This window comes from Sturnira hondurensis, unplaced genomic scaffold (assembly GCF_014824575.4).
Source record: "Sturnira hondurensis isolate 20B ecotype Veracruz unplaced genomic scaffold, ASM1482457v3 Scaffold0008196, whole genome shotgun sequence".
Classification (NCBI taxonomy): Eukaryota; Metazoa; Chordata; class Mammalia; order Chiroptera; family Phyllostomidae; genus Sturnira; species Sturnira hondurensis.
In genome coordinates, this window is record NW_028080827.1 from 12,699,495 (window position 1) to 12,713,972 (window position 14,478).

Below are 14,478 nucleotides of genomic sequence, written 5' to 3' on the forward strand. Positions count from 1 at the left end.
GATGTTATTTAAAAGGGTCAGGAAAATTAAAAAGTATCATTTTATATTCTAATATTTACATTTTAATATCTGTGAAATTAAGATTCATTTAATGGCACATTAAATGGCCCTATCTAAGGAAGTTTTAGGGAATTTAGATTTATCCTTTCCAAGTAATGGGGAATTTGGAAGTTTAGTAGTTGTTTCCAGACACAGGAAGTAAATTTTAAATAAGAATTCTGAAGCTTAACTGGGGCATTAGAATTCTTTGACAAAAGCTTTACAAATGCAAAAGAGGTTTCCGTACTCGTTTGATGCAGGCAATTAAAATAGAAGCAGATATGACTTTTCCAAAGAAGTCGAAATCTATCAGATATAATAAGAAAGGAAAAATACCCTTAGGCTGTGTAACATACGTTTACTACCTCGTTAAATCATAGACTAATAATCAGATGGAAACCTAAATACTTTGATTTAAAAACTAGACGTTCATGCCAGGGATAAACCAAGCTTTTGTTCTGATTACATGCAAGGGATAATTTTCAGTTTTTTTTATGTCCTTAAATTTATTCTTTCATTTCTGTAATTTTTAAAGTCTATACTATAGACATAACTAGAGTTGAACCAGAATTTGTGCAGTGAATGAAACCTGGTGATATACCATTTATCATTACAGTAATGCAACTTAAAATTCAGAGTGTAAGCTGGAAAACAGGTTTTGAAACAAGTTTTGCAAAGCATTGACAAATGGGCAGATTCTGTGTATGAATACTTTGTGTGATATATTTACATAGGCCGATTTGTAGTACTTGCTGATACTCGTCTTCAGTCAATTATCTTTTGTTAGGTACTCAGAATGTGTGGTTTTGTGCCCCTCCTCTTTAAAATAATACACGAGAGAGCTCATAGTAAATCTGTTTCTTTTTAAACGTCCTAAATAAAGAAATAAATGTTTTAGACAAACTTGATTTATCATAAAAGTAAGTTGTGTGGTGTACATCCTAAGAAGTTCAAACTGCAGAATGATGTAAAATGAGAAGTTAAAAGCCCTTCTCCCCATATCCCACTAATCTTAATACATCAGAGGTAGGAAGTATTTATAGCTTATTATAAAACCTGTTAGAAACTTTATTTTTATACACAGAAGTATGTGTATGTGCATATATGTATGTGTAAATGCGTGTGTCTGTATATATACACTTTACACAAACATATTTAGAGGCAGGAGAGGGAGGAAGAAAGACAAACATCAATTCGCAAGGGACACATGGATCTGTTGCTTCTTACACGCCCCCAACTGGGAACCTGGCCTGCAACCCAGACATGTGCCCTGACTGAGAATCAAACTGGCGACCTTTCCGTTTGCAGGCTGGTGCTCAGTCCACTGAACTACACCAGCCAGGGCCACATATATAAAATGGGATCATATTAAACATATTTTGCCTCTTGCTTTTTGATCTGTCGATGATTTTAAATTTAACAATGCATCAAGATTTTCCCGTTTTAGCCCTGGCTGGTGTGGCTCAGTGGATTGAGTGTGGGCCTGCGAACCAGAGTATCTCAGTTCAATTCCCAGTCAGGGAACATGCCTGGGTTGTAGGCCAACTCCCAGCAGGGGACACACGAGGGGCAACCATAGATCGATGTTTCTCTCCCTCTCTCCTTCTCTTCTCCTCTAAAGATAAATAAATAAAATCTTTAGAAAAGAAGATTTTCCCGTATTAACACATAAAATTTAGCTCATTGTTTTTAATATCTTTATAATATTCCATTGTATATTAAATCAGTCCTTTGTTGATGGACATTTAAATTGTTTATAGTTTTTCAGTCTCTCTGTAGGATAACTTCATCTCTAGGAATGAGATTGTTGGGTCAAAGTAATATATTGAACTTTTAGGAAGTAATATCAAGAACTGTTCTTTTTTAACTGGTAAGAACACATAAAATAGAGAAGGAAGGGAAATTGTCTATGGGAATGCAGAATGTCATTTTCCTACAGTGTTTAGCAATCTGTTTTGGATAGATAAACAGTGAGTTCTAACGATGATTTATGTTCTCACCACACACAGAAAGAAGGCAACTGTGTGAGGTGATGGATGTGTGTAATTAACCTGATTGTTACAGTTATTTCACAAAGTATACGTGTCAAATCATATTGTACGCTTTAAATATATACAGTTGTATTTATTAAGTATATCTCAATAAAGATGAAAATAAAATGATTGCTGAAGAGTTAAACTTAAATTTATTCTGAAACAAAACTTTAAAATTTTGTAATATTTGTGAGCATTGTTTATTCCATAATGATTATAGAAATAGAAAACTTTGAAATGAAACTGAAAAAAGTGCTCTGTGACTTAGAATAAAGCATTGATTTGAAAACATAGCTTTTAGGGGGAAAAGTTAAAAAATTTGTCTCACAACCATGTTGAGCTAGTGAAAGTTTTCTTGAAATGTTTGGTATCAAGGTTTCCTTTGAAAATAGGGTTAAACTAGTGTTTGTGCTTACCTGCTGACCGAATCAACAGTTAGAGAATGAAGGAAAGTCTGTCATGAAACGAAGAGTGGCCAAAGCTTTGTATCAGACTACTGAGAAAATCTCCCAACTAAAGTGAGATTCACAGTGAAATCCAAAGAGGAGGCAACCGTCTTTTTAGACCTCAAACAGACGTGTATCTCTCCGAGTAAGAGAGATACATTCTTCAGAGGGACTTGCATCAGTCACTGTGTAACACAAAGATTCAGAGTGAAGAAATGGGGGAGATTATCTTTATACAGTGCTGATTTCCATGACATGTGCCCTGCAAGTACATCTCTTCATTTTTTTTTATTTCTTCTTTTTTTAAAGTTACTGTTTCTTTTTTTTTTTTAAGGATTTTTTTTTTAGTATTTTATTTATTTATCTTTAGAGGGGAAAGGAAGGAGAGGGGAAGGAAACATCAGTGTATGGTTGCTTCTCGTGCATCCCCTGCAGGGAACTGGCCCCTGCAGGGAACTGGCCTGTAACCCAAGCATGTGCCCTGACTGGGAATTGAACCATGATTGTCTGGCTCGCAGGCCTGCGCTCAGTCCACTGAGTTACACCAGCCAGGGCCTCTTCACTTTCTTAATGTAGCACAGGAAAAATGGCGTGGGGCAGGGAAAGGGATGAGCAGCAATTAAAGAGTATCTTTGTAGTCTTGCCCAGAAGGACTCGCAAGTTCCCTACCCTTCTGTAGTGTTCTGTACCAGTAAACCATAAAGGAAAACAGGGTTTATGTATTTAGAAATATATAATTTATACATTTGACTACACAAAAGCAAAAAAAAACTTGTGAATGATTATAATTAACAAAAGACAATTTGAGAAAATGTTTATGCCTTGTGTATACAAAGAATAGTTACAAATTAACAAAAAGGTGAACAGTAGGCTAGGAATACGAATCGGTAATTTTGGAAGAATAGAAATGGTCAATAAATACAGGATTTTTCTCAGATGTGCATTTTAAAAATTTAGTGATAGTGTAGGTGTAATCAGTTATTCTCATATACTGTTAATGGAAATACTAATTACAATAACCTTTTGGGAAGGGTGTTTTGTCAACTGGTATCTGATTATTCTCTTAGACTCAGAACTACTTATAGGAATTTATGTTACAATAATTGTCCATAATTACTGTAGTGTGTGTGTGCATGTGGGTATATGAAACAGTGTGAGCACAAGATGGATCATACACTCAGATGTTTAATGCAGCATTCGGGTTGCTTTTATTTTGTCAAAACTGTCAGACCTTATCTTATTTTTTAAGGATTTATTGAGAGGGAGAGAAACATTGATGTGCAAGAGATAACATAGATTAGTTGCCTCTCGCATGGTCCCTACTGGGGACCTGGCCTGCAACGCAGACTTGTGTGCTGACCAGGAGTCAAACAAGCAGCTTTTTTTTGGTTTGCAAGCTGGAGCTCAATCCACTGAGCCACACTAGCCAGGGCTAAACTTTAGTTTTTAGAACAGTTTTGGATTTAGAGAAAGCTTAAGGTGATAGCTCAGAGAGTTCCTGTATACCCTACATCTAATTTTCCCTGTTATTAATATCTCACATCATGTAGTTCATTTGATAAAATAACCAATACTGGTACGTTATTATTATTTTTGATACATTATTTATTTTAGAGGAAGGGAGAGAGATACATCAATTGGTTACTTCTACTTATTTATGCTGTCATTGTTTCATTCTTGTGTGTGCCCTGACCAGGGATTGAACCCACAACCTTGGCATATCAGGATGATGCTCCAACCAACTAAACTACCTGGCCAGGGTGATATAATATTGTTATAAATTCCATGGTTTTCTCATACTTCTTAGTTTTACCTAGCTTCTAATTTTTATCAGTGGAGATTTCTTCAATAAATGTTGGCACATTCCTATAGTAGAATATTGTGAGGCTGTGACTGAAGTAAAGATGTAAATATCGACATGAGAAGATACTGAAGATTATTCAGAGAAAGCAGGATGCAGAGCAGAATTGAACAGACTTGATAAAGTGTTCATAAAAATTAAGTACATGCTAATATACTTATTTAATCCAACAGTAATGTATAATAGCAATATATACTCAACTGCATGGGGCCTGTGTTTTTCTCTACAGATGCTTCTTTGACAAGACCACTTCATCATCAAGCCTCGGCTTGCCCCCACTCCCATGGAAACCCTCCTCCTCAGACTCAGCCTCCACCCCAAGTGGATTATGTTATTCCTCATCCTGTCCATGCTTTTCATTCTCAAATGTCTTCTCATGCAACATCTCACCCGGTGGCCCCTCCACCCCCAACTCATTTAGCCAGCACAGCTGCACCAATCCCTCAGCATCTTCCTCCCTCACACCAGCCCATTTCACACCATATTCCAGCCACAGCACCTCCAGCGCAGAGGCTGCATCCTCATGAGGTGATGCAGAGGATGGAAGTGCAAAGGAGGAGGATGATGCAGCACCCAACGTAGGTTTTATGTTTTTAAAACGATAATCACACTATATTCATGTTGTTTCTGTCTCTACTGGTCTTTAAAATTACGAAATCTGTAGAAGTGGTAGAACTATATTAAATTCTCAGTTCACTAGGAAATGAATCCCTTGCTAACTATAATCTTCCTCTTACCTGAGTTGTAGGTGTTGACAAAATTGTTTTATATCAGATTATTTAATGAATCAAACCATTGTCAGGATAGGATGCAGGGTCATTTATTTTTGCAAACCAATCCCTTGTTTGTTTCTTTACTATTCTATGGTAAAGGAAGATGTAGAATTAATGATCCTGGGGAACAAGGTATAAAGTGATGGTAGACGTAATTTGATTTATTGTATGTTACCAATCAGAAGGAAGAAGAGTATCAGTAGCATTTTTGGCGATTGATATTGAAAAACTAGTCTTTAGTATATTTGATATTGAAAAACTAGTCTTTAGTATATTTATAACTTTAAATATTAAAATATTGCAATCCACAAACATGGAAAGATTATACTCTAACTTTTTGTTTTGCAAATTCTGGATCTGATTTTCTAATTTAGGGCAGTAAACTCTTGGTGTAATTCTACCTACTATTTTTTAAATATATTTATTATTTGTTTATTTTAGTGAGGGGGAGGGGGAGAGAGACATCAGTTTGTTGTTCTACTTATTTATACATTCATTGGTTGATTTCTTATACGTGCCCTGACCAGAGATCGAACCCTCAACCTTGGCGTATGGAACGGTGTGCTAACCACTGCATTACTTGGCCAGGGCTGCCTACCTGGTTTTGTAAATAAAGTTTTATAGGAAAACAGCTACACTTGTTTGTTTATGTATTGTCTATGGCTTTTTTCACATTACAAAGACTAAATTAAGTAGTTACAACAGAGACCAGGTGGCCTATAGAGCCAGCAGCATGTGCTACTTGGTCCCTACAGAATGTGTTTGCAAAACTATCGATATACTTAATGACCTAGTACTTGTGTAGCTGTTTCCTTTAGTTATATAATTTAAGATTATATCCAGAATATCTGGCAGCTTTTGCAGTTCTAGTATAGTAACCCTTCTGTAGAAAGTTGCCAATGTAGCATTCAGGTCTTCTAGTATCTAGAAAATTACTTTCTCTAATCAATAAGATTAAAAATGCAAACTCTGTAGACATGTTAAAAACTAATAGAAAATAAAAATGACTACCTGAAACTTTAAAAAAAAAATTTAAAACTTTATGACCATTTACATTTGTAAATTTGACTGATTTAAGACTACAAAGAGAAAATGTAGTAATCTGGGGTGCAGAATAAAGACCCTGAATGGAGCTGCTAACACTTTCTCAGATCTTAACTCAGATGATATTAACATGTACTTTGCATGTGTTTGAAAAAAAGTGAACAAAGTTAAAGTGTTTTTCTCCTAAAAGTTTTATCCATTAAAATGGATGAATGTTACGATATAAAGAGTGAAGCAAACAAAATAACCTCCATTATCTGCCTAAATGTGTACATAAAATAACTTATTTGTGTCTGCAGTATTCACTGGGTTATTTGATTTTTTAAATTTTATTTTTATTCAGTTGCTATTATTCAAAATACTGTAAAGAAGGTATACAAAGTAATGTTAAAATTGCCTTTTTCCTTGGGTGATATTTGAATCAGAGGCATTGTAATAAATGGGCAGTGAGAAATTTGCAGATTATGGTTTCCTGATGTATTATTAATTATTAATTTTATGTGACTTTTAAAAAATTAATAGTTATGGAGTTAATTTTTGACTGATCTGTAGATGTTTGTAATATTAATACCAGATTGTTTCCTACATTAAGAAATAACCAATTATTCAATTATTTCCAGTGGTCTTTTTGTGTTCTGTGTTTCCAGGCGGGCACATGAACGCCCCCCACCCCATCCACATAGGATGCACCCAAACTATGGTCATGGGCATCATATTCATGTGCCTCAGACTATGTCCTCACATCCTCGACAGGCTCCAGAGAGGTCTGCCTGGTCAGTATCTTGTTTATTTTAAAGTTCTGCTCAGCAGCTTGTGGTAAAAACTGAGAAGAGATGCTTTGTAGTGGAATGCCATACAGAATGCTGGTGGGGAGAAACTGCACTGCAGCTTAGCTTTGAGTGGGTGAGTTAGAGAGACCTGGAGATGAAAGTGTAGGAGCATCAGTTCTGGGTCAGGAAACCGTGTCAAACCTCAGTAGAGCTTTTCTGTTTTGCTTTGTTTTTCGGGGTTGTCTACCATCAGAATGAACTCCCTAAGGGGATCCTGTTTTTCACAAGTTCTTTATCCACCTTTGTACTCAAATTTGCCTTAGAACCCCTACTCCTGACAAGGGAAACCCAGCCTCCTAGGCTTCTGGTCTTTTCCTAAAAGAATGGAAGCAGATTTGCATTAATTTTCTTTCTGAATCTGTTGTCTATAGGCAGTGCATTGAGATCCTGACCCACAGGACTTTTGAGGCACAATATAAAATGAGAATAAATCAAGATTTGGCATTTACCAATTCTACTGTCTCTAAAATTTTGTATGCCCTTGCTTTATAAAGTATAAAAGTCTTAGCTTTTCTAATTATCTTTGAGGCCAACAACCCAGAGACACTATCTAACAAATGCGGGAACATCTGTGACATTCATGCAAACCAAAAAAGTGAACTGTTTTGTGTGCTAAAGTAGAATCCGACTTTAGATTGGAAGGGACCTTCGAGCAATTCAGTGTGCAGTTGACCCTTGACAATGGGTGTAGACTCATGCAGTTCTCGCCCATGCTGTTCAAGGGTCAACTGTATTTCCTTCTTTTGTAAGATGTGAAGCTATGTGCAAATTGCTTTGGGCCTCATGGTTACAAAATTGGATTTTAGGGTTTTAATTTCTTCAATGAATTTGAAATTATTAGTTAAATCTTTGGCTAAATTATTGTTTCTCAACTTACATCTATTAAGAAATGTTAGAGTACTTTTAAAAATGTAAATGGTACTCCTTCATTTCTTTTGATAATAAAGACACTGCAAGGGTGGCTGAAAGTTAAACTAGAATCATTTCTTTGTCAGGGAGCTGGGAATTGAAGCTGGAGTGACCGCAGCTACTTACACACCTGGAGCTTTGCACCCTCACTTGGCCCATTACCATGCACCACCTCGACTTCATCACCTCCAATTAGGAGCACTTCCTTTAATGGTAAAATAAAAAACTTCCAAAATTTGGATGTATTTTTCTTCTTAAAGCATTTCTCTTTTTCTAAGTGAAATATTTATTGGAAGTATTTTCAATGTATTGGTTGTTGTGTCTGTAGAATTTGAGGATTGTTACAGGACATTGTGCTAGAAAAAGGTACTGGATATATTAATAGCTGTATGTATTGTAAAACTCTTCTCCTTCTAAAAAATGGCAGTTTTTTCTTGTATACCAAGATGACAATCTTGGCCCACCATCACTAGGACACGTGGTTTGTTGTTCACAGTGGGAAGTCATCTGTTCTGATGCATTCATATTGTATTCTCTGAGCTACAAAAGGGCCATATTAATTCTCTGTATCTGATTTGAACAGATTCAGATTTTGTTGATACCAGTTTGAATTCTAAAGAACAAATTTAGCAAAAATATGTTGTTTGCTATTCATAAAACATACTAGTTATGAAAGTGGCACAGAGGAGGGAGTAGTTTGGTCTGGTGGCAGTAGAGACACTGGAGGGAACGTTTCGGCAGCACCCCGTTATGCACGTGAGTTCTGAGGCTTTGGAATTGAGAGTGATGCTCTTACAGTGGCTATGGCGTGTAAAGAGCTGTCAGATAGAGTAAGTGCAGGAACTCCCAAGTAAGTCGGAATTTCTAGATCTTAAGGGTGAAGGTAACTTAGCGATATGAAATAATGTTGCCAAGAAACCACAGTTCATGAACCATTGAAAAGGAAAGGTCTCTATTGTATTTCTGTTTGAGAGTGATTTAGTCAGATGGTACTTAGAAAGACCACCTCCTCAATTGTGTGGAAAATCAGTTTCGGGGTGGGCGGAAGAAACTAGTTAACACATTATAATGGAAGAGGTAATGTTGATAAATTCCTGAGCAAAGGCAATGGCGGTTGCCATAAACATGCTGGGGCATGTGTGAGTGTTATTTAGGATGGCTTTGCGATTCCTAGCTTGGGTTATTAGGTGTGTAGTTGTGCTGTTCACTAAACTGGGAAGATTAGATGATGGTTTAAGGAGGGGTTAGGTGAGTTAGGTTTCCGACATACTGAATCTGAGATAGCTGTGTGTATCAAGATGGAATGTCCAATAGGAAGTTAAGTTTATGGTTCGGGCTTCAAACCACAAACGGATGCCTCAGGAAGAGATGATGTGCTCTGCCCACGTATGCTGTGTACGTGTCACGTATCTGTCATAATATATGAATCTCTGCAGAGGATTAGGTTTCAAGGAAAAATGTGTAGACAAGAGATTGGAAAAACCCTTGGGGAATGATAATGCTGTACTTAAACAAAGGATTTTGAGAACTGGCTGGAGAATTTAAGGAAAAACAAAGGTAGAATAATGTCAAAATAATATAGTCAGTAGTGTCTTACCCCAAAAAACGAAGTTTGAAAAATGTGGAATGCATTTATTTGGCACTGGAGTCGTTATTGGTGACTTTTGTCAGGGTGGTTTTAGCGATGGTGAGGGATGGAGATGGGGTGCTCCTTAGATCACAGTAAGGAGAGAATGCGAGGACTCGGGTGTCAGGTGCTTGAAGACGAGCTTGGCTGTGAAGGGGAGGTGGGCGGTATGGCTGAAAATTACTCCAGGATTAAGGAGTTAAGGAAGGTTTAGAGAAACTTGAAGTTTTTTTTTAGATTTAAGGCAACAACATTAGAGAGGACTTGTTTGGAAATACTGAAGAGAGGGGTGGAATACCCAGGCTGGAGAAACAGGAGAAGGGATCAGGTGATAAAAGATGAATTTTGAATAGAAGAGAGGAAGTTCATCCATAAAAGCCAGAGAAAGTAGCCTTGGGAGGGTTTACAGGGAGGTGAAGGCATATATAATTTGGGGGCAGGAGTTCCTTTCTGATTTTTTCATTTCCTCGGAGATGTGTAGGGGGTTGGGTTATCTGCCCAGAGCTGAGCAATATTGATCTGGATTATAAGGAAAGTTGGAGATATTTATATAATAGGCGATTTTGAAGGTTAAAAGTTATTACTTATTTTAAATTCTTTACCATTATATGTCTTTTAAAGCTATAAAACTGTTTAGAAGTTTGCTGTGATTCACTGGAGGTTGATTTGAAAATAATTTTGGAGAATTATATATAAAGATGGAAAAATGGTGCTCTATCCTAGAATCTTCGCTCTCCTAATAGAGTCAACCCGCTATTCACAGTAGTTATCTTCTGTGAAGTGGCTGCAAATGTTCAGTGAATACTGAATCATTTTTCCCAGAGTTAGACTACAGCAAGCCTCTGGTCACAAACATATCAACCTTGTTTTAATGTATATTTCTGTTTAAAGGTACTTTATCTGATGTATATTGTTGACTCATTAACATTGAACTCACAGCCAACAACACCATAACTCACACGTAAATGAAGCTTATCTACATTTATTTTTTTAATAAGGCACATCCCAGCCTTCTTGCACTTAAGAGCAATAGCCACCACTTAAGCAGTATGCTTGGGGCCCATTTTAAACAATAAAATCACCGATGAAAAGCACAAAAATGTGAACAACATGATACTAAACAGATCACCGAAAAGACACTTGTTGTTACTATTAGAGCTGAAACAAGAAGGCAGAGCCATGTTCTGCCTCAGCTGGGGCCACACGCGTTGGGCATCCCCCATTTTTTGCTGCTTTGTGCTTGTCCACAAGTGGTTATGAGAGCACCGGTACTGGGTTGGGAGTCAGAAGTACGTTTTATCAAGTAGGCGAATTCACCAGTGAGGGATCTGTGAATAATGAGGATTGACCACACCTAACAGAAAATTACAAAATACTCTTAAAACTTTCTCTAACAGAACCAAACAAAAAATAGAGTAGGGCTACTTTTGACTATTTAGGGAATTAGAGGATGGGAAATGAAACTTTCATCTTGAAGTTAAGTTTTGTTGGAAAATTTTATCCATTTCTGTTGCTTAATACTGTTTGATAAAGCTCTCTGAGATTGAGAAGATCTTACAAAAATTTTACTCTTGCCCTGACTGGCGTGGCTCAGTGGGATCGGCATCGTCCCATGAAGTTAAAAGGTTGGTGGTTCGATTCCCCGTCAGGACACATGTCTGGGTTGTGGGCCAGGTCCCTGTTGGGGGAGTGAGATCTGTTGATGTTTCTCTCCCTCTCTTTTTCCTTCACTTACACATCTCTCTAAAACTAAATAAACAAAATGTCAAAATATAAAGAAGAAAATTTGACTCTTAATACATTTAGCTTACTATCAGTCTTTTTTAAAAAATATTTTATTTTTAGAGAGAGGGGAAGGGAAGGAGAAAGAGAGGGAGAGAAACATCAATGTGTGGTTGCGTTTCATGTGTCCCCTACTGGGGATCTGGCCTGCAACCCAGGCATGTGCCCTGACTGGGAATGAACCAGTGACCCTTTGCTTCACAGGCCCGTGCTCAATCCACTGAGCTACACCAGCCAGGGCCAGTCTTTTATTTTTTAAAGATTTTATTTATTTATCTTTAGAGGGGAAGGGAAGGAGAAAGGGAGAGAAATACCAATGTATGGTTGCCTCTGGTGTGTCCCCTGCCAGGAACTGGCCTGCAACCCAGGCATGTGCCCTGAGGAGGACTCAAACCTCGGTCCTTTGGTTCACAGTCCCGTGCTCAATCCACTGAGCTACACCAGCCAGGGCTGTACTTAGGATTCTTTGTGCAAAAGAAAAGCAAGTATAAGAAACCTGTTACCTCATGCAGCAGCTATTTCTTTCTTTTTCATCTGACTACACTTTAAGATCTGTTAAATAAAAGATTATACTTGAAAAGGAACCTAACCCTGTTACAGAATGCTTAGTTGGAGTTATAGAGACTTACTGAAGTTGAGTTTTGTGAGGAGCTGAATAGAGAAAATTGGCTCTATTATTCAGTGTTAACAGTAGAACTTGAGCCTGTGCTAAATTGGTTTAACTTATCTCTTCTGTTAAAATAGGTTCCTGACATGGCAGGTTACCCTCATATCCGTTACATTTCATCAGGATTGGATGGAACATCATTCAGAGGTCCTTTCAGGGGCAATTTTGAGGTATGTAATAAAATTAATGAAGATATGCATCACAGTACCTTTAATGCACAGAGAGAATATGTGTATTATTAATACAATTACATAGGGTTGCTGCAGCGACTGGGGATCAGAAGGCAATAAAATGTCTGAATTTTTGATACTGCTTTTAGGGGCTATTATAGAAATGTTTATAAGCAGTATTAATCTTTTTTTAAAGATTTTATTTAATTTTTTCAGAGTGAGAGAAAGGGAGGGAGATAAATAGCACTGTGTGGTTGCCTCTTGTGCACTCTCCACGGGGACCTGGCCTGCAACGTAGGCATGTGCCCTGACTGGGAGTTGATCCAGCGACACTTTGGATGACAGACTGGCACTCATCCACTGAGTCACACCAGCCAGGGCAGCAATATTAATCTTAGTATCACAAGTTACCCAAGGGCGCTGGCTGGTGTGGCTGAGTGGATTGAGCACTGACCTGCAAACCAAAAGGTTTTGGGTTTGATTCCCAGTCAGGGCACATTCTTGTGTTGTGGGCCAGGTCCCCAGTTGGGGGTCTGTGAGAGGCAACCAGGCAGTCACACAGCAATGTTTCTCTTTCTCCTTTCCCCCTTTTTTGACAATAAACAAAATCTTTTTAAAAAAGGAAATAAATTTTTTTAAAAAAATGACCCAGGGATTTCAAGAAGAATCAATGAAAATAATTTAATATAAAGAAATGTAGAAATTTATTAAATCAATCTAAATATCAAATGAAGAACCATACTATTAAATGTTGGGGGGCAACCTTAATGCTTTTGACTAAGCTTAATTTTTAGAAAAATTTTGCTGGAGATAAAGTAATTTCATTTGTAGCTAAATATCTTCTTGAATTTTCAGGAAGAACAGGTCATTTTAAATCACACTGAATGCGATTTAAAGTTTTAGTTTGTATCTTCACGTCAGTTTGTAAGTCGGAGTCAGTGAGACTTAGAACTGTTGTTTGATTTGTGTCCCTGTTTTGCCATAATGATTTCTTTTTCCACATGCACACACACTGCCTTACGTAGTGCTCGGTTGGGGATGTGGCGCCCTGATCTGTAAGAACAACTTTCTCATACCACTTCTAATTGGCTGAGAAAAGAATTATATGCAATCATGTGCTTTACTGTCTCTGGCTTTTTAAACACTGTATTTACATTGCAGGTTTATAAATATGGAACTTGATTTCTTTTGCAATATTGACAGTGCTGTCCTAGGAATAATCGTCTTGGCTTTTAATACTAGTTATTCTTCACCTTCAGGAACTGATTCATTTGGAAGAAAGATTAGGAAATGTCAATCGTGGAGCATCCCAGGGAACAATCGAAAGATGTACATATCCACATAAATACAAAAAGGTAAGAATTTATTCTGTGAAATGTCTACATGACTATTAAAATGCATAAAATTTAATATGGACCTTTTGGTTTGTGCAGTATAGTAACTATATTATTTATTATTAGAATTGTATATGAATATAATTTTAAAAATTCAAAATATAAAAATATATACAATGAAGCTTCTTAGCCTGCTGACTGACCCCAGTCTTCCTTCTCAGAAGAAAAATGGTTAAGGATTTTTTAGGTAATCCTCAAATATTTTTATGCATTTATAATAATGTGCATTTTTCTTTCCACTTTCAAGAATATCACAAAGGGGAAGATATGCACACAGTATGGCACATTTTATTTTCATTCTCTATCTTCACTCACAGATCACCCATATTCTTTCTTTAATAGCATATACAGAATTCCGTCATATGGCAGTGCCATGGCTCAACTAACCACTTACTTTGATGGACATTTAGTTGATAGACTTTTCTTATATTCTACCCCCAATTTCTTGTGTAGTATTGTGTCTAGAAGTGATGGAGTAGACCTGTTAAATAAGGTTCTTTCAACAAACAATGCTCTGTGCTCTAGACAATAATAAATATATCGTTCTTTGTATTTTTCACCTGTTTTTCTGAAAGCATTCATGAAGTAATACTGCTAAATTTAAGTCCTTTTAAGTCCTTTTAAGTCTAAGCTCAATACTACTTAAATACACAAAATTAATTAGCATTAATTAATTTGGGTGGTTTTTGTATATGTACTGCATTCTAACCTTAGATTGTGCCATTGGAGCTCCAATTTGGTGGTTTTTAAAAATATTTATTAGTAAAATAAAGTTTCTTTAGCTATGCTCATGATAGGACAGAAATGGAATTTATATTGTGTATCATCCTTATTGTGGATTAAAAATAATAGATTTCAAACTAATGATTTGTTACCTTCAACTTTGTTTTTGATGCTGATTAT

The 14,478-nt window shown here is 36.8% G+C and overlaps 1 protein-coding gene and 1 long non-coding RNA gene across 10 annotated transcripts in view; one reads left to right on the forward strand and one right to left on the reverse strand.

Annotated features, from left to right (window-relative positions):
- Window positions 1–14,478, forward strand: part of RNF111 (ring finger protein 111) — an 89,704-nt gene that overhangs the window by 71,672 nt on the left and 3,554 nt on the right. For 6 of the 9 annotated variants that reach the window (XM_037053998.1, XM_037053999.1, XM_037053997.1 and 3 more), the window contains 5 exons: window positions 4,609–4,957; window positions 6,817–6,969; window positions 8,022–8,148; window positions 12,089–12,181; window positions 13,441–13,536. In XM_037053998.1, the coding sequence (XP_036909893.1) occupies window positions 4,609–4,957; window positions 6,817–6,969; window positions 8,022–8,148; window positions 12,089–12,181; window positions 13,441–13,536 (818 nt within the window). The remainder of the gene's footprint in view (window positions 1–4,608; window positions 4,958–6,816; window positions 6,970–8,021; window positions 8,149–12,088; window positions 12,182–13,440; window positions 13,537–14,478) is intronic. The other 3 variants (XM_037054003.1, XM_037054004.1, XM_037054005.1) reach the window with 1 other exon arrangement.
- Window positions 1,240–14,461, reverse strand: LOC118992266 (uncharacterized). The gene is made up of 4 exons (XR_005067607.1): window positions 14,451–14,461; window positions 11,499–11,535; window positions 4,224–4,230; window positions 1,240–1,289 (listed from the first exon to the last, which is right to left on the reverse strand). It is a non-coding gene; the product is annotated as an uncharacterized LOC118992266 (long non-coding RNA).